This window comes from Lolium rigidum, chromosome 4 (genome assembly GCF_022539505.1).
Source record: "Lolium rigidum isolate FL_2022 chromosome 4, APGP_CSIRO_Lrig_0.1, whole genome shotgun sequence".
Lineage (NCBI taxonomy): Eukaryota > Viridiplantae > Streptophyta > Magnoliopsida > Poales > Poaceae > Lolium > Lolium rigidum.
This window is the reverse complement of record NC_061511.1, coordinates 150,651,198-150,676,744: the sequence shown is the minus strand read 5'-3', so window position 1 is coordinate 150,676,744 and position 25,547 is coordinate 150,651,198. Positions and strand designations below refer to the sequence as shown.

General features: G+C 41.8%; 2 protein-coding genes across 2 annotated transcripts; one reads left to right on the top strand and one right to left on the bottom strand.

Annotated features, from left to right (window-relative positions):
- Positions 1-15,115: 15,115 nt before the first annotated feature.
- On the top strand, positions 15,116-19,420 carry LOC124647638 (plant UBX domain-containing protein 10-like). The gene is made up of 5 exons (XM_047187546.1): positions 15,116-15,226; positions 15,490-16,137; positions 17,933-18,103; positions 18,432-18,635; positions 19,014-19,420. Exons 1-5 carry the CDS (start codon positions 15,116-15,118, stop codon positions 19,242-19,244), a joined length of 1,365 nt encoding a protein of 454 aa, XP_047043502.1. The 3' UTR covers positions 19,245-19,420.
- Positions 19,421-20,810: 1,390 nt separating this feature from the next.
- On the bottom strand, positions 20,811-22,234 carry LOC124706003 (probable indole-3-pyruvate monooxygenase YUCCA11). Its single transcript, XM_047237680.1, has 4 exons — positions 21,623-22,234; positions 21,295-21,528; positions 21,090-21,212; positions 20,811-20,990 (listed from the first exon to the last, which is right to left on the bottom strand). Exons 1-4 carry the CDS (start codon positions 22,232-22,234, stop codon positions 20,811-20,813), a joined length of 1,149 nt encoding a protein of 382 aa, XP_047093636.1.
- Positions 22,235-25,547: the final 3,313 nt, after the last annotated feature.

Here is a 25,547-nt window from a genome sequence, read left to right as displayed (position 1 = left end):
CGTGCTCCGGCCGCCTCCGTGCTCCCCTGACCTTGCCACCTACCTGATCCGAACTGCCGCGCGACGATCTATCGATCTGTCCGCGTGGTTCCTTCGATTGCTTCCTCCTCTGGCGGATCGCCTCCTCTCTGGATCTCGTGGTGAATCGCCTCTGGCGATTGACTAGCTCCGGCGAGCTCGCGTCCTCACCGTCGACGTGTGCGCGTCTCCGAGACCGACCTGGCGCGGGTGCTGCGCTCGCAGCGCCTGTGCCGTCGTCTCCGGTGCTATGCTGCTTATGGTGTTCGTCGGCATAACGCCGGCGTCTTCCCTGGCTTTGCAGCTACTATGGTCGCGCGAGCACTGCCTCGCCATGCCATAGCCTCTGCCACCAGGCGCGGGTAAGGTCCTCTGCTCCTCCTCCTTCTCATCTCCATGCCTGTGCGCCTCCCATGCTTTTGTGCTTCTTCTACCTCTTGCTCTACGACCTCCTGATGATCTTATGATCATGCAGAGCCTTGCTGCTGCTGCCTATGCTTCCTATGTTTCTTTTCTCTGCAAGCTCTGACCAATTCACCAAGTCATGGTTACTGGCCAGTGTGTTTTGCTTGCTGTGCATGCCATGTGTTGCTTGCTTACTGCTCCTATTATGCTATGATCTTGCCATGCCATGTTGTACATGCTTATGAGCTTGCATGTGCTTACTGGCACCTTATGCTTGCTTGTCTAGGTGTACTGCTATGCATCTGTGACACTCATGAATGCCAGTGATGCCTGTGAGGTGCTTCTGTGCCTCCTGTGTAATCCAATGATCCATTGGATCAATTATTTCTGTTGGCTAGCCTATCTGTGTGGCTTAACTTGATTCAATTGATCCATTTGATCAATTACATGTCGATGGCTTGGTTGCTCGATGAATTCCGTGGCTAAGTGAATTATTTTCTTACTGATGCTGCTGCTCAAGCATGCTATTGCTTCTGTGTATGTGTGCTGCTGCACTCCCTAGCTTTCTGGACTTGGTTCAGGAGCTAGGATGCAGTGACATGTGCTTGTGTTGCCTCACAGTGTGCTACTGTCAATAAATAGCATGACTTTGTTATGTATTCATGCTTGGATGAATTAATTAATGATGAACTGCTTATGCAGTGATGATTAATTGTCTTGTTGTGTATGAATTTTCTTTTCATGATTATTTGACAAGCAAATGAAGTCTGAATCCCTTTCTGGATAATGATGCTTTGTTATTTGGCTTTGCTTTGGATGGTTCTATGTGTGATGTGATCTCAGTAGCCTTGCTACTGACTGGTTGCTCACATGGTTGGCTAGATCTGGTTGGCTACTCATCTTTGCTTGCATATTTGGGGATCATAATCAATATGAATGCCAATATGCTTATCTGTGAAGAATTCTAGGGTTTCCTGATGGTTGCATGCTTAGGATTTTTTGTGTAGTCTTTGTTAGCTGTTAATCCTTGCAATACATCTACTGGTGTCTGTTCAGTGCATGAGATCTTGCTAGTGTGTGCATCTGTGCATGATCTCAAGCTTCTGTGCACATGATTTGTATCTAGATGGTTTCTGTTTTAGTGGCTTCTAGACTGACAGTAATCCTTGGTGAAAACCAAATGATGATTTACCCATTGAGCATCTGCTCAATCCCATGACATATGTCATGCATGATTTATGGATTAGATCCATTGGATCTTCTCCAGGAACTAGGTATATGTTGTTCCAGCTCCTAGAGTGAAATATTGTGTTGATGCATACTTGTGGTTTGTGTGTCACAGCCCTTCACCTCCAGGTCTTGGTTGATCTTCTCAGGTCACCATGATTTCTGGTGGTTGATTGGTTGTGTGTTGGTTGGTGTTGTTCTTGAGCAAGAACTGGATGAACTATGCCTGCTCTATCTTCACCTTACCTTGTGAATCCTTATCTGGTCGACTGTGCACTGGTTCTAGGGTTTGTGCCCTTTTATATCATCTCTGCTTTGGTTCTTGCAATGCCACACAGGCCTGGCTTGCTTTGGTGACTAGGCATGTGCATGGCCTTGTTGTGGCTTGCTCAGCACACATGAGTTGTGTGCTCTCATATGCTGAAACTTGAGTCCCTGGTGGTGCTCAGGTTTGGTCTGCTGTTGCCCTTATCTTGTGTTGTCCAGGGTTTTGGACATGCACAAGTGTGCAGGACACTTGTTTCTGTCCAAACTGAATTCTGTCTAACACTTAACCCTCTGGCTAGTACTTGCTGTGTTGTTTTGCAGGTTTTGAAGATGAATATGACCATGAAGATGTACTTCAAGTCATTTAGTCTAGGTTTTAGTTTAGGATCAATGTTGTAATCTTCATTTTCATTTCTGTTTATTGTTCTTTAATTCTTGTATCCAGAATATTGTAAAGACAATGTAATCTGTGTTGTGATATCAATAAATCTCAAATTTTACTTATGAGCTTTTGATTTGTGTAATGTTTATATTCTTGAATAAGTGTTGTATTTATTATTTACTTTGAAATTCAAAGTCATTTAAATTCATAAGTTGAATTTAGTGAATTCAATTTCTATATTCATTAGTGCTTATTGTTTGATGTTATTCTTGTATAATAACTTGTCAAATGAATTCAACTCCCAAATCAACAAGATACAAAAGAGATCATGTCGAAATCTCACTAACTCACCTTGCCTAACCCTAATTGCAAAATGAGAGAGAACCTCGATCCCTCTTAGGTTTAGTTGCAATAAGGCACGAAAATTTCCCTCGTTTTGCGATGAAATGCACATCCCATTTCTAAATCTACCCTTCGTTGTTCCTATGTTCTGGGTTATTACATCTCCTGTGAGCAGCGCCACGAAGGCCTAGCCCACTTCCACTAAGGGATTTCCTCGAGGCGGAAACCGGGCCTTTACAAGGTTCTTGGGGCACACATCCACAACCAAATTGGAGGCTCCCAAATCTGTAACAACACAACAATCAACAACCATCAACTAGGGATCCAAAGAGGAACACTAGCAAGAGGGCCCTCAAGCATATGAGGGTGAAATGTAAATCGCTTCGGTGAGGATGTAGATCGGTGTCTTCTCCTTCGAATCTCCAAAGATCAAGAGCTTTGGTTGGGTGAGGGAGGATATCTTGCAAATCTTGAGTTCTTGAGGTGGCTCTAATGGTGGTGAGGCTTGGCAGATTTTTTCCAATGATTGAGCAAGGAGGAAGGTAGAAGAAGGGGGGTATAAATACCCCTCTCAAAATCCAGCCGTTGGTGACTTTCGAGGGCCGGATAATCCGGTCTGAGTTGGGGCCGGATAATCCGGCGCCCCGGAAAAATCCGGCCCTGGAGAAAAACCGGCCAAATGTCTGGCCAAATGTCCGGCCCCATGCCAGGGAAGTACTGAGCCGCGTCGCCTCTGGCCCTTAGCCAAATTTTGGGGGCCGGATATTTTGCAAATATCCGGCCCGGATTATCCGGCCTGGTGATTATGTTTCAGCTTCCTTTTGACTCGTTTTTCCACACAAGTCACTCATAAACATGTATCTATATAATCCCTGCACCACTTCATCAAACATTAGTGTATCACATACATTGAGATCAAACACACAAGAGATGTTCTTTCACTTGGTCAGATATCCCTTTGAAATTTAAATGGCCCCATTTGTTCTCTTTTGCTAAGAATGAATCTATATCCCTCAAAGAAGCACTTGCCTCTCCACATATTCCAGACTTGTTTCATCTTCCTATCTCGGAGGAAGCTTTGGTGCAGTTGAATTTGTTTCAAGCACTTCTGCAAGATTCATTGCCAAGTGCAGAGAATGACTCTTGGACTATGTTGGGTAATTCTTCATTGCAAGTATCCAAAGTCTATAAGAGACTCATGGGAGATGTGAGAGCAATGCATGCCCTGGACTGGATGGGGAAATGATGTTGTCAACAGAGACATAAGGTCTTCTTCTGGCTTCTTATACACAATAGGCTGAACACCAGAGCTCTGCTACAACGCAAGAACTTTATGTTGGCAGATTATTCTTGTATCATGTGCAATCAACAATATCTGGAGACAAAGGATCATCTTTTCTTTCAGTGCCCTTTTGCTGTTATATGTTGGCCATATATCTGTCCCCTCTGGACCCCTCCTCCCCCTCCTGGACAGATTGATCTTCAGGAAGTGTTGTCTAGTTTGAAAGCGGCCATATCCAAATCTTTCTTCATGGAGATTATCATGCTTGTTACATGGGCTATTTGGATCACACGCAATGATTTTATTTTCAAGGCCGCCCCTCCAAGTGTTTACAGATGTCGGAAGAAATTCAAGGATAAGCTTGCCCTTCTAGTGCATAAAGCAAAAAAGGAAATCATACCATGGCATAGTTTCTTGGGTGGAGAATTTTAGATAGCTTTTTCCTTTGGGCCTGGTGCCTTTTTACTTCTTATTCCTTTTGTTGCTTCTCTCAAGCAACTGTTTTCTTGTAATTTAGACTCTGATCTTTTATTAATAAAAATATATATATATATATATATACAGTGGGGAAACCCACTGTTCACCCCAAAAAAAAACTCGATAATCGCTAGTTCTTGCTAAGGGGACGCAATCCAAGGGTCAGCTGGGTTTAGTGTATCTAGTCACACGGTCCAGCCGTCCATCTAGCTTGTCAAGTGAAGTGCGCGCTGACTTATTACCACCAAGTTTTATCAAAGAACTCCAGTAAACCAAACTAAATCAATCACCATGTTCCTGCAGTGGGAGTGCCACCATATGGTCCGATGTGCAGTCGGAAGCACGCCTTTGTCCAGGGACTTATTGATGTTACTAGGGTATGTTCAACACTCTTTTGCCCATCTTCAACAAAATTTATCCAACATGCTTAGAACCACGTCTTTCTGCTTTGGATTATTTTTCTCCTGTCATTGATCACCAAGTATCAACTTTCTGCGTTATGTTGCATTTTTAATGGTACATAAAACCTCATATTCTTCCTTTATTTCTCCCTTGAGTCACTTATTAGCTTTTGAAGGGCTAGACAGGGACACGTTGTGCCTGCATTTGATAATTAATTAACTATCAACATGCATACGAATTGCATTATCTGAATATGAGTTACATGTTGGCACTTGATAGTTGTATTAATAGTGTCATAATTTTATCAGATGTCTTGGAACTAACAGCGAGCTATGCTTACAATCATGCAGGGCTTACAAGATTACCAACTGGAGAGCGCAAAGAAATGAGATTCCACAGTTCTGCCAGACGCTAGTGGAAGCAGGCTTGCACCCGCAAGCGAGCCTGTTTATTGAGACTAGTAAGCGTGCACGTGCAATGCACGTCTATATATTCACTCAATGACACTTCATCTTACTTTTTTTTATCACACACAACATCCCAATCATTTTCCCTCTCAAGATTCTGCGAGCATTTTGCTCACCGATGATATCGCCTAGAATGAGTTATGCAATCTAAATACGTCATATTAGTGCAATTTAAATATAGGAATCACCATTCTCTCTCTGAATAATTACTTTGTCTAGGAAAAAAATTACAAGGAAGAAGCATCTATCGGTTTCTTCTGACATCCTTGGTGACAACATCTAAAAATAAACGCAAATGATCCCAAAAAACATCTAGCTTCCCATCGCAAGATCAGCAACAAATTTTAATTTTGGTCCAACATCCACCTACATAAAACACCCATTGTATTTTGTTCCTACCACTACTAACACGTGACAAACTAAATAAACACAATGTGCTACTGAAAAGAAAATACTCAATTTTGATAATATATAATCAATTTGATTCTTAAATCCACATAGGTAGAGGCAAAATATTAAGAAAATACTAAATATGAATACAAAATGAAATTTCAGAACGAAACAACCATCTATCTAGATAATGTCATTTTGACAAGACACAACCATTTTTCGGTTTAACCTTTCACTTTCCTAGTGATGCCTTCCATAATACATGTTTCGGAAAACATCTTGCAGCCTATACTAACATCATACAACTAAAAGTTACCGCCTCCATGGAGTGTATGCAAGAAAAAAACATTGATTGTAAAAATAACCAATACATGAATAACTTATTGACCACTATCTTCAGAAACTACTAATGAAACCTGTGATATCTTGGATACCAACAAACAACACATGCTGAGTAACGCAATCGTGGAATCACTTTTGTAATTTCAAACATGAGAGATTTGAAAGAAATGTGTACATGGTGTTTCTCGCAATAACAACTATTTCTTTTTAATTAGTTGTTTCACAGATATTTAGCAAATCAGGAATAAACAAAAGTCTATTCTTCTCCGAAAATAGATGCAAATGGAACACGTGAAGTAAAACATAGCCTCCTACAAAAGCATTTATCGAAACAAGACAACATAATATCAGCAAAGAGTATTGAGGTTATTCCAACTCCAGTATCCCCCATCTCAATTGCAGTTGATAATAGTGAATACACATCTTTTTCTTGGACTGGCAATGGGATATCCAAATCAACATTAAACTGAAACAAGGTATCGGCAAGCTTCTTTACAGCAGAAAATCATTGAAGACCAATCATAGAGATAAGGTCCATCAAATCATCAAACAAAAAAAAAACCTCAAAAAAATATTGTGGACCCTCAGATGTAGCCAATTGATGACCAACCATAACTTGAAGGAATGTCGGTGAGAAGCCATGAAGCCATGAGGTCCTCTCTTTCCTCCAAGGTTTCACCAAATATAATTATTTTCAGATTTTCTCTAACATTCAGATATCAAAACATGCATATTCTTCCACGATAAGTAAGGGGAATCAAAGTTCTTTTCATCGTAATCTCAAGCCTAGAAATGGAAATCAAGAAATTCAGTATTAAGTAAAAAAAAAAGATAATTGTAGAACGAAACAATGTTAAACAAAATCCCAGCCAGCAGTATGAGGCAGGAAATTATATATATATATATATATATATACTTTAAAGTCAGTCAGTTTGCAACAAAGTCATAAAGTATAAGCGAGTGGAGATTTTTGGTTGACGAGCTCCAATGATCTTGCTATTTAAAAAAGTCCAGAAACAATATTTATGTCTTTCAAGAAACATAAAAAAATCCATATGTAGCCAATTGTGTTTCCCCACAAACTTGTAAAATCTCTGTTTCAAATAATTCGTATTTTGAACAAAACAAAAATGACAAAAGTGTGGATCTAGGAAGACACAAATATCAAACCTGCGTCAGGCTTCTTAAGGCTTCAACCTTTGTGTTTCTATTACCAGTAACGCCTCCAGGTTGTAACCGAGCTCATAATACAATTATAGAAGATCCCTTAAACAACAGTGAGAGAAGAAAATGAAATACAAACAGTGATAATTTTTCACAAACTTCAACCCACAGCAGGACGAATCATTTATACCTGAACGTGAGAAGGAAAAGGAGACTCAAGAATTCACATCATCTCTTTGTTTGACTAAAAGCTAGAGGAAAATAAACTATGGCTCTAGATGATTTCTCTACACTGGGAGACACGAATTTGGTTGTACTTGACATGTTTTCAAGATCTTATTTCCACTTAGCGGAGAAAATGTCCCCAATTAACAATCCATCCATGAGCAAGGCCAGCAAGAGTAGACTTGGTCTCAAGTTTTGTTGTACCCGATATATGAGACTAATGGCTACGTAAGTGATGTGAAATATATGATACCTGATAAAGAAAGATAGAGCACACTCACATAGTAATTTTTTTCCGCTACTTAGAAGAACTTCAGTATGACATATATAGTAATATACAGCGATATCTCCGAATCACAATCACATCACAATAACATCTTGAACTCAAATGCATGGGAAAAAATATTAACATCCCAGTTTCAAAAGAAGGTTCATAAACTGCGCCTAAGCTACTAATCTCTTAGAAAGTATCAAGCTCATAAGGATACTCATACTCACAAGTAAATAAAAAAATCCTCCAGACCGTCACTAAAAGAAGGCATTTGTCGTTGTTTAAGTAATACTCTACAGAAATCATAATTGCATTAGTATTTTCAAAAATAACATTCTAGGATTGCACCAACTACCTTACTTGATGTTGGAATACAAAATGCAAGAACATATAGCAATGAGTTAATAGACCGTAAATCAAGTATGACTGCCATGTCCACACATACATTATCTGAAAAAAGGGCTTTATTCGTGAGCTGGGAAATATACCTACAGGCTCAGTGAAAAAATACATGCATCCATGGCCTGCAATATACAAGGGGTAGGAAAATCTCACTTTTGTTTATCTAGCAGTCATTTAATTGCTTCTAGTAATCCAGCCTTTTATGAAAAACTAATGCACGTGCCCTGAGAGAAATACTGAAGTAGGTTCCTGCAGCAAACATCGAACTTAGAATTGAGAAAATTCTAATCCATCGAAAATACTATTAAAGATCACATTTGAAGCAATTCATAGAAGATAATAAAGAAGTAGGATGGTGTTCAAATGGATAGTATGAAATCATTGGGCTTTACATTGGGACAGCTGCTTGCAATGATCATACAAAGTATCACTAATCCCCAATTCAGTTAAAAACAACCATGATCCGAAATATTATCCCCAATCACAAATAAATTCAAGAGCGGCGGTTGAAGGGAGTTGAGGGATGGTACACACGTTTCTTTGTGACGTCTCCTGTAGGTGGAGCACGGAAGGGCTGGTGGAGAGTGGGTCGAGATACATGGTGGAGTTCTGACCGAGTGGGGTATATACTGGAGGTCTTGCCACCGCTAGAGTAGCCGGAACCTCCTAGACCTGTTCCATCCCATCTCGGCATGTTCCGATCCCGAAGTTAGCCATGACGTTGGTGCCATGTGTGACCTTCTGGTCGGATTAAGAGGAAATGCAGTCGTTGGAGGTACGAACTGAAGGCGGCCGCGGGGAGCTGGGGCGCGGCGGCCACGACGGTCGCGGCCATTTCTAAGATATCACGTACTCTCGTCTGCATTGTCTAGGTTGTCTAGTATGACGTACCTGACGCTGGCGGCGGCGGGATTGAGGAAAGGTAGTGGTGAGAGAGGCGAGATATGGCCAGTAATTTGCGAGCCTGATTTCCGTAAACCGCGCTGCGAGAGGAGGAAGAAGAGGAGTAATTAACGGGGAGGGCGTTTAATTAGCCGGTCGTGGGCGTGGCAAGAGAGGGAGGGAGAACAAACCAATCTGGGTCGTTTATTGGTTGAGTGGGAACGGTTGAGATCTAATTTTCCTACGCTATTTCGTGCCTTTATAAGGGCATGTACATTGGTTTAGACAGATGGTGTCTGTAGTACTACTACATGTCATATATAGATAATAGTATAGACAATGTGTACAACAGTCTGTCTGTAAGTTGTCTATTTTTAGCCATAACCATATCTATATCTATATCTATATCTATATCTATATCTATATCTATACTACTTATAAAGGCACGAAGTGCTGTAGGAAAACTCAATCTACACCATCCATACACATCCATCGGACGCCCCTAATTTCTTTGTTCTCCCTCGCGGAAATCACGGCCATTTCCAAACAACATCTCGCAAAAAGAAATCCCATTCTCGCTCGGGAACGAGTTGGTTCAATCGCTCCCCCCAAAATCCGCCCGCCTCGCTGTAACCGCCGCCTCTGCTCCACATAGAAGCGCCGCCGCCTACGCCGCCCGGACGGTTCCATCGACGGATCGACCCACTCCCGAAACCTCCCATCCACGCGCGTGCCGTCTTCACATCGCCGGTGACTCGCCTTGACCCAAGCCCCGGTCATTGAAGAAGCGTGCGGATCCTCCGAGTGTCGCCGCCGTCCACGACGCCGCCCGGCTCATTCCTCAGCCCACTCCCGGCTCGCCTCCGCCGGTCCGCCCTCACGCCTTCTTCCGCTCCCCGAGATTAACCGTTCCTCCTGCCACCATCCGGAGTAGTTGCGGGAGTGTGACGGCACAAAGCCACACCGGCGTGGTCGCAGTCATGCGCCGCCCGGTCGTTCCGTCGGGTAGGTCGCATCTCGATCCGGCGGCCGTCTCGCGTGTATGTTCCGCGGCTGCCGGATGCCTTCTTTCCGGACCCGGCCGAGAGAGAAGTCGATGCGGGGTTCAAATTTGATGTAATGGAGTATCGTGAATAACTAGAGTACAAGGATCCGTAGATGGCGAAGGTGATCAAGGGTAAGGTCCCATCCACCGTAGGGGTCTTTCCGAATATAGTTTGTCTTCTTCAATAGATGCAAACAACAGATGGTCTTATGGTATGTACGATAGCATGAAGGTAATACCTTGTTTATTTGATACCGACAAAGCTCTATCTTTTGCACATTCATCTCTGAATCTTATACTGAGCGTTTTTTTAATAATTCATCGGATAACAATCACAACGAGCCATTCTCGTAGCTTTCGGTTTATTTTATAAGAGCAATAATTATGTTTTCAAGAGAGAATATCACCGTAATGGAAAGAAGGACCTTGATTCTTCTAGGAAGCACCTTCGCAGCCCAACTAGGAGGCGTGGTTCTCCACTCCACTTGCAGTTTGGTTCATCTCGGATGAAACAGTTGATAGTGCATTCCTATGCCGTGGGTGTATCTCCGTTTGTACAACTAACTATTGATTGTGAGTTAATTTATATTTTTATTTTCACATCCGCAATCTACACGAAGTTCCTTTTTCGACAAGTTGTACCCATCATGTGTCCACTGTGTTCCAGACATGTTTCGTATGCTGAACATGCATACCAGATCAATCATTACTCATTTCCCAATGTCATTCACCCTTCGTTTTTATCCGACATTATTTTTGGTATTTTTTGCAACGAACATTGAAAGTATTTGTATTCAGGGGTTGTACTCATAGAGGAAAGAGGGGAAACTCTGGAGAATGATTGTGTATGTTGCTTGAAAGATCATAATTTGTATCGCATATAGTATTTACTTCGGTAATGATATTTGACAAGTCGTGTTCTTCTCTTCTCGTACTATTTACTTCTTTTTCGTAATTTGCGTGACTGTCCCGACTTACCCAAGGGGAGTAGGAGTTCATGGTGTCATCGCTCCCCATTGAGGAAAATTCTATGGCATTCTCAGTGGACTTGATCCGGATATCTGGGATCGTACACCAACAACTTCATAGAGGTACTAATTTTTTCAAATATGAAATGGATACCAAAGCCACAAAGATTTTTCTTCTTAGCTCTGTATGTTATACTGCTTCAGTTCCCTCTACCCATGAAAGTGTTGTCGAATGGAAGATTGCTGTTAAATGTGCATTGCATCCGAAGCTTGGATTACGTAAAACTGATGTCCCTATTGTCGGAATCAACACCCGTCCGACAGCGAAGAAGGGATTATCAAACATGCAATACGTGAGATGCTAACAGCCAGGTCGGTAGTCCCTTTAGTGGTGATATACTTCTAATGTTTCAGTAGAAAAATGCTTCGTTTGTATGATCATCCAATACTATGCCATGTTTGGTCATTAGGTGGTTTTGCTTGGTTGAGCTCCGGATCATCCGGTAGAACTTGATTTTATAGATTGACTGATGCTCTTCACGGTGTTTACCATGGCAGGGTAAAGCGTCTTCTAACCTAAGATGAGTCTCCTTACAATCTGGTAAGCACCAACATCCTAGACTGTCTAACCCACCATTATAAAGGAATTGGAGACTTATATAATAATTTTGGTGGATGGCCATGCTACAAAGATACATTGTCTCCCAAGTTCATACTTGTTCCTCTAGCATTATAAAGCATGTTCTAGACTTTTCATAGCACCATCAACACACGCTTCTCAGCCTTAAATACTTAGTTCTTGATTTTAATAATACAAATTTTTAGCGAGCAAATGTTCTCCTATCTTCTTCTTGGGGAACTCACATTATGCGTTCGTGCATGCAGAGTTCGGAAGAAGCTTAGAATGCATCTTCAAGACGTAAATAAGATATCTCGCAGGCTATTGTAGAGGAAGACCATAAAAACCTTTATGAAAGATACTTATTACTTGTTTTAAGGTATATTTACCAACAGTAGAAAAATCCATCATATTATATTTGATACTTTGTGAGCCTTGCTTTGTATAATTTATTACTCCCTCCGTTCCTATATATAAGCCATATAGTTTTTTGAGAAAAATCCCAAAATATAAGGTTTATTGTGTTGCCCTACTTGTATGGACAATTTTTTTGGGAGATTTGATTAGGTTTACTTATCTTATGCAAAGTCCTCTATTAGCTCACGACAATTACTTATGGTTAATCCTAGCCAAACATGGTGTAATTTTTTCTAAATATGTGTTTCTTAATTTCCATGCCAGAAATTATATGACTTATATTTAGGACCGGAGGGAGTATTAGATAGATGTAAGCATAAAAATGACTGTGGGGTCCAGCTTCTCTATAAAATTGAAGTGAGATAGTTGATTAAATTATACCTTCAGTACTTTGGATCCACATAACATAGGCTGAGGTTGTACGACTTTTCCATGCACTGAGGTTGTACCTGTTTTTTCCCATATCCCCTTGCACGCACAGGATAGTGTAATAATTTACCCAAGATACCTAAACAAGGTATTATGTGAAATAACAGGAAAGCTTTGATATTTGTATGCCACTTGCGACCTGCTGTTTGGTTCAATGCAGATGGCAATTGCTGGAGTTTCTCGCACCCGTTCTCGAAAGTTTGTACTCAAAACAGTGCATGATTCTTTTATCTCTGATCATCGTTGCAAGACAATCATGTTACATGTGGCCAATTTGAATAAGAATGGTTGATATATGTCTATCTTGAATTGCCTAGACGCATTATGCAACACATGATCAAGTATTGTAAGCAAAATTGAATAGGTATGTCCAAAACTATATGTGAATAGTGTCCGAGTTAATATGTGCGAGATTGTTTCGCAAGATGGAGTTAATTCTGAGATATTGATTTCTGAACCTACATATTTTGAGTTCTTGCAAAGTTATTCATAAGCATGGTAGCCATTTATTGGCTGTGATAAATTAATGTGTGCATCTTATGGTAATAATTAAGAAAGATAATTCAAAGATTTACATCAATGCTTGCTACATGGATATGCATTTCTATAGGTAGCGCAGGTAGTAATTTCGAGAATATCCATTTTATCTATCTGATATTTTATTTGCAGTGCATATATGCAATCACAATGATACCGTTTCTATCGGAAAATAAGAAACCAGACTTGTCCCAGCGTTTATCATGGTTTGAATATGAGCCTTCTTTTCCCTGTTATTAATAAAGGTTACCGGATGTTACTATGTAAATGGAATGATTTGTACATTTCATTGGTATTTTGCAGATTTAGGAAATTCAGGACATCAAGTTGATTTTTTTTAACAATTCACGATACGTTCTGCATTCTGTCCAGTTTTTTCTGGTGATTAATATATATCTCCATTTTATTTTGGCCTTGGAAATGTGGATGCTTGAGTTTAAGAAATTTATCTGTCCAATGCATAATTCTATTAGTAGAAATTTCAACCTTTGCCTTTCGCATGTTGCACCGCAAATGGTGTTGGATGAAACTTGAATTGAAACCTGTCGTGTTACTTGTTGCTTTTTGTGATGTATGCCATCCAAAGTGACTAAGTGACAAATGGATAGAAGCTAACACTACAATTTGACCATGTTCTAATTGATTTGGTGATTTGATTCGGGAAGGCTGGTCATGTGGCATGTCTTAGAACAGCTGATGACAACCGACATTGTCGGACGGATCGTGTTGGCTTCCGTTAGGCAATGTGATGAATGATTCCTTGGAGTGAAGAGAGGCGCGCTGGACGGGAGCAGGATTAGCGGTGCGTGGACGAGCATGGGGAGGAGAGTGGTCTGGGGCGTGTCGAGTGGAGGCTGGGGAGGCCCTCGGTGTTGGAGAGCACCCTCGCGTGGGGCGGTGGTGTGCAGAGAAGCTGTGTGTTTTGAACACTTGGCCTTCAATATTGATGCACACACATTATAAATATGTTTTATACTTGGTGACGAGTCACGAAGCCTGAATTGGATTCACATGGAGTTTTTTAGGGCTGTTGTGATAGTGCTTGCGAAGACATTGCCCATGCGTCGATTTGGCGGTTCCGAGTGGTGTCGATGTCTCAGATGTGTGATTGCATCATGGAAAAATAAACTTAGGTTTCTTGATACAGAGGTCGAAAAAAGTGGTAGGACTAGCACATATAATAAAACCGGAAGACATTAGTCTTTGTTGTTATTGAATAGACAGACGTGCGTTGCACGTGCACGCTTACTAGTGTGAGTATAAGTTACAGACACCCTCCATACAATAGCAAAATCGCAGTCTGTAAGCTGTCTGTAAGAATGCTATAGACTGTCTGTAACTTTACAGACAGCCTCACTCTCTCTCATCATTCTCTTTCCTCCACATTATTAAAAGGGAAAAGTCTATTTTAAACCCTGAATTTGTAGAGGTTAGGCGAAGTGAACCCTAAACTTCAAATCCCTGTCGTTTGTACCCTAAACTATTGAATCCCGGTCTAAATTGAACCCTGCAGCTGTTTGCCGAACCAGGAACAGTACAAATCCTGGCCGGGAATACCCATTGTGTCACTGACTAGATGGACCCGCATGTCAGATTCCTCTTCTTTACCTATTCCTCTCTCTTTCTCACCCATTAAAAAAATACAGGGACAACCGGCATGGGGAGGAGGAATAGGGGTCGCCGGCCTGCTCTAGTCGGAGGCGGACGGGATGGGGAGGGGAGATGGGGACATGCAAGGAGAGGTGAAGGAGCTGTAGCGTTGAGCAGTCACGGACGGCCGGAAGCTCGCATGCTGTCGGTCCTTCCTTCGGTCTCGCCGGCTACGGCGACGGCCGTGTCAAGCGCCTGCAGGAGCCCCAGAAGGACACATCTCCGCCACCTAATACGATTCAGCTAGTTCTTGCGTGAGTTGTGTGCTAGTTGCAATCAAATCGATTGCCTCCTTGCTTATGCTGCGCAAGGAGTACTGGCCAGATATGTTTGATCCATTCGCTAACTACGGCGGTATGTGTGTGTCTCGGCGTTACTCTCCTAAAAAGTGCTAAAAATGCTTCAATCTAATTAGTCAAATTCTTGAATCTGATGTCTATCTTCTACGGAGTACTTGTTTTCGTCTGCAATCCCAACCTAGCTATTCTTCCGTACGAAATAAGCAATGGGACAGGCCACGGCGGCACCAGCATTGGGCGCGACATCGCGAGGGGAGGCCGCTAGCAGAGAAGCAAAGGCTGCGCCATGCGACCAGAGATACAGAGCTAGGGACCACGTAATTAAAATAGATAATTATGTAGAGTTTTTTCTGTAAATTTGCATCTATGTGGCATTTGTCAACTTGGTCAAACTGCTCCAGGGTTCAATTTAGAACGGGATTCAATAGTTCAGGGTATAAACAACAGGGATTCGCAGTTCGGGGTTTATTTCGTCAAACCTGTATGAATTCAGGGTTTGAAATAGACTTTTCCCTTATTAAAATTACATATAACCATCACTTACAGACAGCTTAGTCAGCACCATTGTACATGTCCTAAGTATAGTAGAGATAGAGATAGAGATAGAAAAATCGCCAGGTTGTCTTCGGTAAACGATTTCGTCCCGCTCCCACCCCTCGCGCCTGCACCTCCTCCTCCTCAACAGCAGCAGCAGCCCGGGATCGCGTGGAGGCTGGTCACGCTCCCCTTCTACGTGGTCTCCGGCGGGGTCGGCCTCATCACCGGCTCCATCCGCCTCGGCGTCTGGGTCGCGGGCGGCGTGCTCTCCCGATCCCTCTCCCTCCTCGGCCTCGCGCAGGGCGGCGGCGACGGCCTCCACGGGCTACCCCCGTCCGCCGTCGAGGCGGTCGACTTCGCCGCGGAGTTCGAGCACGAGTTCGGGGCCGGCCGCGGCCCGCGATTCGTCGCCGAGGGCTTCGCCGACGCGCTGCTGCGCGCGCATCGCGAGTACAAGCTTCTCTTCGTGTACCTCCACTCGCCTGACCACCCGGACACCCCCGCGTTCTGCGGTGGCTGCCTCTGCTCCGAGCCCGTGGCCCAGTTCATAAACGAGAACTTCGTCGCGTGGGGCGGTAGCATCAGAAGGACTGAAGGGTTCAAGATGAGCAACAGCCTCAATGCGTCGCGCTTCCCGTTCTGCGCGCTAGTCATGGCATCTACGAACCAGAGGATTGTGCTGTTGCAGCAGGTATGCTGTTGGTGTGCCGTTCAATTAACATATAGTTTCTGCTCTGCTTAGATTCTTGTTTTCTGGGTTTGTTAATTAGCACATCAACTATACTGCGGGTGTTTGTGCTGAAACCTTTAGATTTTGCTAGATTGAAGATTCATAAAGCTTCCTATTATTAGATAAGCTTAGCTGAGTATGTTGGTCTTTCTCTAGGGGCTATTTAAAGGGAGCTTGGGATTCTTAATCACCAATGGTTGATTTGATTATCATGTGTTCGTGTAGTTGCGTAGAACAACAATTACATCATTGTGGGGTGGGGGTTAATTAAGCCTATTGCTACGCACTTGTGCTTATATAGACTAATTGCTTGTGATTCTAAGATTCACCTATGTTAAGAGTATAGCTGCGTCCTGACAGATTGTGGGTTTGGTTGTCTTTGAGATGTATATGCTGTTGTAAGTATGGAGTATTTGCCTATTTTGAGTGTTTGAAATCTTGCCCTCTGTAGAGAATGCCTTTTATCCTACCCTGTTTTGATGTATGTGCATATTTAAAGTAATGGAGAACCGGTAAATGCATGATACCCTTCACAAGCTATTCCCCCTCTAGTGTTTATTTGTCTGAATTTTTTATCACTTATTAGTATGGGAATGTAAAGTTGAGTTGAGAGGTGGGATTGGATAGTGGAGTTTCAGTAATAACGAGTAACATTCACTTGTTTTTTTTACTGCAATGGGAATTTAAGTTGAAGTTTCTTTTGAAGTTTCTGCACCCATTTTCACTTCCACTTTCCCACTCTCAAACAATTGAAAAAGTTCTCTCATGATAACACATCCCCGGTCCTGAATATCTTCATATATTTTTTGTCCTGTGATCTAAACCTCTCTTCTCATTTTCAACTAATTCACACGAACCTAACATACTCTAGGGTACTTGATGCATGGATAAACAATTATACTTTGAACTCCAAGCTACTATAATGAATTTGAGGAAAAAACTGTTCATGATACTGGAAAATTGGTTTGGTAATGTCTCTTTGCACAATTCAAACAAGATGCTGCAGTTGTAGGACTTATTGATGAAGATACTTGAATTAGTTTTTTTTCCCTGTGTAATCACCAAGAGAAGTTTATCAACCCAAATCCCTGGTTGACCAAAAATCAAGAGGCTATTGGAGGTTTCCTGAAATAAATGGTTGGTTGAAAGAATTAAGAGTTGTAAACTTGTAATGGACTAATGGTTAACTCACCTTCAATCCTAGCAGTTGATGCATTCTCTTGATGGGTGCGTAGATAAACAAAAAAAAAATCAGGAAAATTCACTTTGCAATCATTGGGTATACTGTAAACTACCTGGCGGATCATGTGCATTATGACTTCAAATTTGATAAATAGTAATGCACGTGCATACTGTAATTTACTCGTCTCATCTGAGGATGCAGTGTCAGTTTATACTCAAGGGTGATGCTACATTGGTTATTAGTACTAATAATGTGTTCTTCGTATATTTTGAAATGTATGATTCGAGAGTGTAAAATGTTGTGTGATATTCCCTGCCCGCCTTTGTACATCATGTGATACCAATATATCCCGAGACTGTTCCTTCTCTTACCTGATAGTGAAGTAAAGCTATGCATCTAGTGAAGAACAGTGGTCATTGATGATTCAGAGCTCTTCAGATTTTGCAATTACCCTTCATTATGTTTTTTTTATGTTTATCCTATTAAAGCGCCAGGTTGTTGTTTAATAGTGCTTTTAGACCTTTTATTCAGTTTGCCAGTTTTGCTCATCCATTTTCTTTTGATGTTCCAAAGGTTGAGGGGCCCAAATCACCTGAACAGATGATAACAATTCTTCAAAGAGTGGTTGAAGAGTGCACTGCCTCACTTGTCGCTGGCAGGATTGAAGCCGAAGAAAGACTAAACAATCAGCGTTTGCGCGAGGAACAAGATGCTGCTTACAGAGCTGCACTTGAAGCTGATCAGGTATGCTAAGCTATGTAGGCCTTACGCATCCTTCTATAAAATTGTTGGTGCTTTGGTAGTATAAGAGTATCCATCCCTAACAGTAATAAGAAAGGAAGGTAGGTCAGACATATTGTAACTCCTTGGTTTGCCTTCATTACAAGGCGCCGTGCCTTCATAAGAATTGCACGTGTGCATGGTATACTGGTAAAGTAAATTCACCATTTAAGGTGTGATTCAAGCAGATGTAGACAGCACACACATGCCACTAAAGTTTCTGCTAGTGGTGGAATGTTTTGATGATACCACTAATTTAGCCACATAATTATTATCTATATACTATTGCCAGGCTAGGGAACGCCAAAAGAGAGAGGAACAAGAAATACTTGAAAGAGAGGCTGCAGAGGCTGAGAGGAAACGTAAAGAAGATGAGGAGGCACAAGCCAGGGCTGTCCAAGAAGCAGCTGAAAGGGAAGCTGCTCTTGCAAGGAGGCGGCAAGAGAAGGCAATGGCTCTCGGAGCTGAGCCTGAGAAAGGGCCTGATGTTACTCGGGTATGTTTACCGCTCTTTTGCCCATCTTCAACAACCTCTATCCAATTCTTGCTCAATTATAACATGCTGAGAACCACATCTTTCTGCTTTGAAGCATTTTTTACCTGTCATTGATCATCAGATATCAATTTTCTACCTTATGCTGCATTTTTAATGGCACATAAAACCTCCTATTATTCCTTTGTTTCTCCTTTGAGTTACTCATCAGCTTTTTGAAGGGCTAGATAGGGACACATCATGCCTGCATTTGATAATTATCACACGAATTGCATTATCTGAATATGAGTTATATGTTGTCACTTGATAGCTGTAATAATAGTGTCATAATCTGATCAGATATCTTGGAACTAAATGCGAGCTATGCTTATAATCATGCAGGTTCTTATAAGATTTCCAACTGGAGAGCGCAAAGAAAGGAGATTCCACAGTTCCACCACCATTACCTCCATCTACGATTATGTTGATTCTTTGGATTGTTTGAAAGCAGAAAAGTACAGCCTAGTTTCGAATTTCCCGCGGGTAACCTACGGTCCTGAAAAGAACTCCCAGACGCTGGTGGAAGCAGGTTTGCACCCGCAAGCGAGCCTGTTTGTCGAGATAGAACAATGAAAATCTCCAGTTTTGTAAGTTCTGTACTGAAACTTGCAAGTATAGGTGTTCCTTTTGTATACTCTATTTGACAAACAGTGCGGACTTCCAGCTGTATGACAATATGCTTAGACTTGACTTCCATGCAGATGCTGCTTTTGTGTTTCTCATTCGTTAAATAAATCCACCTTCTCCCAGATCAGTCGGGTGCTGCAATGTTTAATATTTGTCAAGTTTGTGGCTATGTTTCTGTCGTTGTATTCTTGAATCTCAAGTGACAACCTTACGAAATATGTGTCAGATCCATGGTGTTTAAGTGACAACCTTACGAAATATGTGTCAGATCGAATGATGGGGTTAGTGCTTTTGGTCAGCAACGTAGCTGATATGTGCCTGTAGTTTGAACGGCTGAAATCTTTCACGCTTAGTCTCCAATGATGAAGACTACATTTGGAAAAGAATCTAGCAGTGTTAAAATATTCTACTTTCTCACACACATGAACATGCTCGTGTATTCTGTGTGCCTTTAAATCTTCATGAACAATGCATCCTTAAAAACACCAAAAACAAAAGTCTGCTCTAGAACGGTTTTAAAAGCACTAAACTTGCTTATTATGCCAGGTGCACAAATTATCTGTTTTTTTTAAACGTACATAAAAGACAGACAAATGTTTCGGCTAAAAAAGAAGGGACAAATGCATGTGCAAATATTTAGCTTATACTATATTGCTTAGACATTTGGAAAAGAAAAATTCATGTAGGAGCATGTGATGTCGGGTGTAATTTGAAATTACACGCTGCCAAGGTCTGTTCTGTCCACAACTATTTGTTGTAGAACAACATACGTACATATATACTCGAAACAATCTCCGGATAGCCCAATACAGGGCAGATAAAATTTATGGCAGTTGGAACATTACCAAAATCATATATCTGCCGTAAAATGGTGCGAACAGATTTTATACAGTAGAGTTAGTTTAACCTCACGCAATAGAAATTATAAATCAGACATCAGGTTGTAAGAGTGTTTGCTGTTTTCAATACTATAAAACATTTGATATTTGTGCAAAAAAAAGATATTGATTTGGAGAAAGAAAATAGCTATGCCATATATATTTCGAGGTAAATAGTGGAGTAGAACATTGTACACCAGATTTTTTTGAAAGGGCAGCGACGGTGTAAATAGTTTGAGAGAAGTGAAAATGCCCATATTTAGACTATATGCGGACGGTGTAGATTATTTCATAGATGAGATTACAACACTCGAGTCTGGGCAAATCAAAGTTCTTGTAAATTCTATACAAAAAAATCACACAAATTTAGCATGTCCACTTCACTAGATAACTTGATATGGATAAGTTAAATGAAGTCCGACACAAAGGTTCAGAAAAAAAAGATTTGAACACTGGAGATAGTTACAACATGTCCTCAGACATCATAGATAACTTGATATGGATAAGTAAATGAAATCCGACATAATACCCTGAGATGAGCTAAATTTTACAACATCTCCTCAGACATCATAGAGATGTTACAGGCATACCAATATCTAGCCCTTCTCCTAGTTGAAGAAATATAAAATCTGACTTAGGTAGACATGGAGTCTATGATAGATTTAATGTCATTGGCGATGTTCTTGGCATCTAAGGCAATGTCGGCCAAGCCTCTCCTCGCTAAACCAGCACAATAGAGCCCGTTTGCACCTTTCCAGTGATTTGGAAATTCCTTCTTTGGCAAGCCATCATTGTTCAACATGTCCTCACCATTCTGCACTCATAAATCACATTACTATGTTAGAATACATTACTAATTTCGAATATAGAGAAACTACACTTGGGGAAGCTCAAATCTGAATAAAGCTATTACCTTCATCCACCTATTTGCTGTGCTTTTGTATCCAGTTGCAAACACAATCACGTCGAAGGAGCCTTGGTTCCCACCTTCAAATTCAACTATTCTGCCTTTAATAAGAGTAATCCTTGGTTGAACCTACAAAATATTTAAAATAAAAACTTGTCAGACGAATTAATTCGTATTATATTATATATATCATGAATAAGGATATACTCACTTTTATATTGCCTTCTTTGATTAGCCCCACGGTGCCAACATCAATCACTGCAGATCGGCCAGTTTCTGACTTGATAATCAATGGACCCTTTTTTGGTCTGATGATCCCATGCCTAGTTAAATCACCAAAAATGAAATTTGCCATCATCACAAGGAGATCGTCTACTAGCTTCAGAGGAAGGTGACGAACTAGTTTCATCCCTAATCGGATTAATTCCTTTGTCATTATATGCATCTGCAACCATATAAAGGGTCACACATCTTTCATACACGAGGTAAAATAAAAACTATAAAAAATAAAATATGTTGTAAAATTCTAGTACACGTACCGGACTTCGAATAACAATAGAAGTATTGGCACCATGAGATGCAAGGTCATAAGCAATCTCCATTCCAGAGTTGCCTGATCCAACGACCAATACGTTCTTCCCTGAGTAGCTGATGCCTGACTTATATTCTGAAGAGTGGATGGTCACACCTGGAAAGTTTTCTAGTCCTGGGATCACTGGAATATTCTCTTCACTATTCTCGCCGCTTGCCACAACAAGAAACTTTGCCTTGTAATCGACTATTGTGCACTTCTCCATGTCACGGGCAATGATGGACCAACAATTGTGTTTGATGTCATATGTGGATGACTCAACAACAGTGAGATATTTCGGCTGAATACTGAATCGCTCAATGTAGTCATCGATGTACTTGATAAACTGGTTCTTCGGTATGTATGTTGGGGCATCAACTGGGTACGACATGTGCGGCAGCTCACAAAACTCCTTGGCAAGATGAAGCTTGAGACGATCATACGAGCGATTGCGCCATAGTGAGGCGCTGCAACTCTCACGCTCGACAATGACATAGGGGATGGAGAATTTGCTAAGGCATGCGGCTGTTGCGAGGCCCGCTGGCCCAGCGCCAACAATCAAAACTGAGGCCTCCTCCATTGCTACAACAATAGAGCGTATAAAACTTGGGGATAGTGAACTCTGGTATAGGCTGTTTATGCTATGGTAACTAGAGGTATATTTGCTTTCTTGATGCAATGTTTGGATGATCGTCTCATATGGGCTATATATACTTGTAATTTTCAACGTGTCCATTTTGTTTTATGAACGTGTTTAGATTATGAGATTTAGAAATGGTAAGCTTCGATGCATATTAACTTGGTAACCCATCTACAAATAATGCCTTATCCGCATGAAAGCTTATCTTGGGATAGAATTGGTAGGAAACGTAATCCCAATTGGCGACATTGCATGGACAACTAATAGGATTCATGTATATTTTAGGCCACATTAATTGTATGTATCCAACTAATCCTATCTGACGGTTGCAAATCTCAATAGGATTACGATATGTTCAAACTATACATTATTAATGTTTTTCTTTCCTTTTCTGACAGCCATAGATGCAAATTTTGATAGGATAAGGATACGAGCCATGTTTCTCAACACCCAATTAGTGATAAAAAATATTGTTTGACCGGCCTAAAGACCCACCTCCTCAGGTCCCTCCTCCGCAATGGGTTTTTCCAACAGTCAGATTTTGTTGGGAGCTACCGGATCCGACGGTTTAGATTGGTGAGGTGTTTTTTCAGTCTGTGAGTCTAGGCTACGTCTCTGCCATTGGATCCCGCCAAGTTAAATTAAAACATGGGCAAACAAAACATTTCAGATGAAACCATATCGGAGAACTTGATAATTGCTAGTTCTTGATAAGGGGACGCAATCCAAGGGCCAGCTGGGTTTAGTGTATCTAGTCACACGGTCCAGCCGTCCATCTAGCTTGTCAAGTGAAGTGCGCGCTGACTTATTACCACCAAGTTTTGTCAAAGAACTCCAGTAAACCAAACTAAATCAATCACCATGTTCATGCAGTGGGAGTGCCACCATATGGTCCGATGTGCACGTCGGAAGCACGCCTTTGTCCTGGGACTTATTGATGTTACTAGGGTATGTTCAACACTCTTTTGCCCATCTTCAACAAAATTTATCCAACATGCTTAGAACCACGTCTTTCTGCTTTGGAGCATTTTTCTCCTGTCATTGATCACCAAGTATCAACTTTCTGCATTATGCTGCATTTTTAATGGTACATTATGTTGGATTATTAGGCAATTTCCGTGTGAGTTTAATTACCGAAAGCAAGATTACAGATGCACAAGCATACTTAACCACGCACATCAGACTAAGCACATGCATCAGATCTGAACATGGAACAAGTAGCAGTGCAAGGTAGGAGAGGAAAAGCACGTACATCGCGACCGGGAAGGTCGCACCAGCAGCAGCAGCAGCACCACCACCACGGGAGTTGTTGATGTCGCCCATGGTGTAGTCAGAGTCGTCGACGGCACGTACATCGCGACCGGGAAGGTCGCACCAGCAGCAGCAGCACCACCACCACGGGAGTTGTTGATGTCGCCCATGGTGTAGTCAGAGTCGTCGACGAAGCAGTCGAATCGGCGATGAAGAAGACGAACAACAGCGAGCAGTCGCGCCGAGACGCTCCCCAAAAACCTTATCGCCCGTCAGAGATCACCAAGCAAAAATTTAGGCTTCCTTGAGTGTGTCTCGAACTCGAACTCGAGTCACGAAACACGACGTGCGTGACGTGACGAGGCGAGGCGAGGCGAGGCGGGGCGGGCGGAGGAGGAGGAGTGCGCGAGGGCTCCTTCTATTCTCACTCACTTGGAATGACTAGAACAGCAGCCCTTATATACCACTCCAACTCTCTCCCAACTAGCAATGTGGGACTAAACTTTGTCCCCCAAGGCTGTCCCAAGCTGCCAACGTGATGGGCCTTGAGATTTCAGGAATTGTAGACTAAATGGGCTGCCTTATTGGGCTGCAGCCCATCTACATTCAACAATCCCCCACCAGATCTCATATGCACATCAGATGACACATTAGTTCCATTCACTGTTTAATATACCTGCACTTCAGTGGAGACTGTTAAGTTGAACTTCCACCTAGGCAAGGTGCTACGCTTGACTACAACTGAACAATGGACTATGCCTTGAATTGTCAGTTTTGTGCAGCAAGTTTCGCTCAATGCCGGCACGGTACTGGGCTACCATAGCCTTCCCCTCGGGTGGAGCTTATAAGTCATACTCCTCGGCCCTTCATGAGCTTACTAGAGATTCACCCAAATCTCCCACACTATGACCAGTAGTGTCACTCATATAGGTGTGTTCTTCAAAAGATCGCCTTTTAGGACGGTGTCTTCGCTCATCAAGAGCCGCTCAGAACACATTAAGACATTGTCAACCTGCCTTACAGTAGCTATGAGAGAATTGCATCTGCAGCGGAGTGGGAGTATTAAATTTTCTCTCAACTCAGTTACTCCGGTTTGTTTTACCAGGTCCTAGTTCACGGAATTTCCGATCACATAGGTTGGGTTACCCCCTCGGCAACTCAAGTGGGTCTCAAACCCATCTCCCTCGATGCAAGGTCTATCATGTTTCTTGATAGTCCTTTTGTGAAAGGATCTGCCAGGGCCTAACCTGAGGTAGAAGGAGGCTGCAAGGAGGAACTCTCTATCCAATTCTTGCTCAATTATAACATGCTGAGAACCACATCTTTCTGCTTTGAAGCATTTTTTACCTGTCATTGATCATCAGATATCAATTTTCTACCTTATGCTGCATTTTTAATGGCACATAAAACCTCCTATTATTCCTTTGTTTCTCCTTTGAGTTACTCATCAGCTTTTTGAAGGGCTAGATAGGGACACATCATGCCCGCATTTGATAATTATCACACGAATTGCATTATCTGAATATGAGTTATATGTTGTCACTTGATAGCTGTAATAATAGTGTCATAATCTGATCAGATATCTTGGAACTAAATGCGAGCTATGCTTATAATCATGCGAGTTCTTATAAGATTTCCAACCGGAGAGCGCAAAGAAAGGAGATTCCACAGCTCCACCACCATTACCTCCATCTACGATTATGTTGATTCTTTGGATTGTTTGAAAGCAGAAAAGTACAGCCTAGTTTCGAATTTCCCGCGGGTAACCTACGGTCCCGAAAAGAACTCCCGGACGCTGGTGGAAGCAGGTTTGCACCCGCAAGCGAGCCTGTTTGTCGAGATAGAACAATGAAAATCTCCAGTTTTGTAAGTTCTGTACTGAAACTTGCAAGTATAGGTGTTCCTTTTGTATACTCTATTTGAGAAACAATGCGGACTTCCAACTGTATGACAATATGCTTAGACTTGACTTCCATGCAGATGCTGCTTTTGTGTTTCTCAT

Excerpts from the sequence above, each read along its gene's own strand:
- LOC124647638 (XM_047187546.1), top strand. The coding sequence starts at position 15,116 with ATGGGACAGGCCACGGCGGCACCAGCATTGGGCGCGACATCGCGAGGG. Across the intron at positions 18,104-18,431 it reads CTGCACTTGAAGCTGATCAG|GCTAGGGAACGCCAAAAGAG; the intron begins GTATGCTAAGCT and ends TACTATTGCCAG. Across the intron at positions 18,636-19,013 it reads AAGGGCCTGATGTTACTCGG|GTTCTTATAAGATTTCCAAC; the intron begins GTATGTTTACCG and ends ATAATCATGCAG.
- LOC124706003 (XM_047237680.1), bottom strand. The coding sequence starts at position 22,234 with ATGGAGGAGGCCTCAGTTTTGATTGTTGGCGCTGGGCCAGCGGGCCTC. Across the intron at positions 21,529-21,622 it reads CTATTGTTATTCGAAGTCCG|ATGCATATAATGACAAAGGA; the intron begins GTACGTGTACTA and ends ATATGGTTGCAG. Across the intron at positions 20,991-21,089 it reads CAGCAAATAGGTGGATGAAG|AATGGTGAGGACATGTTGAA; the intron begins GTAATAGCTTTA and ends TTATGAGTGCAG.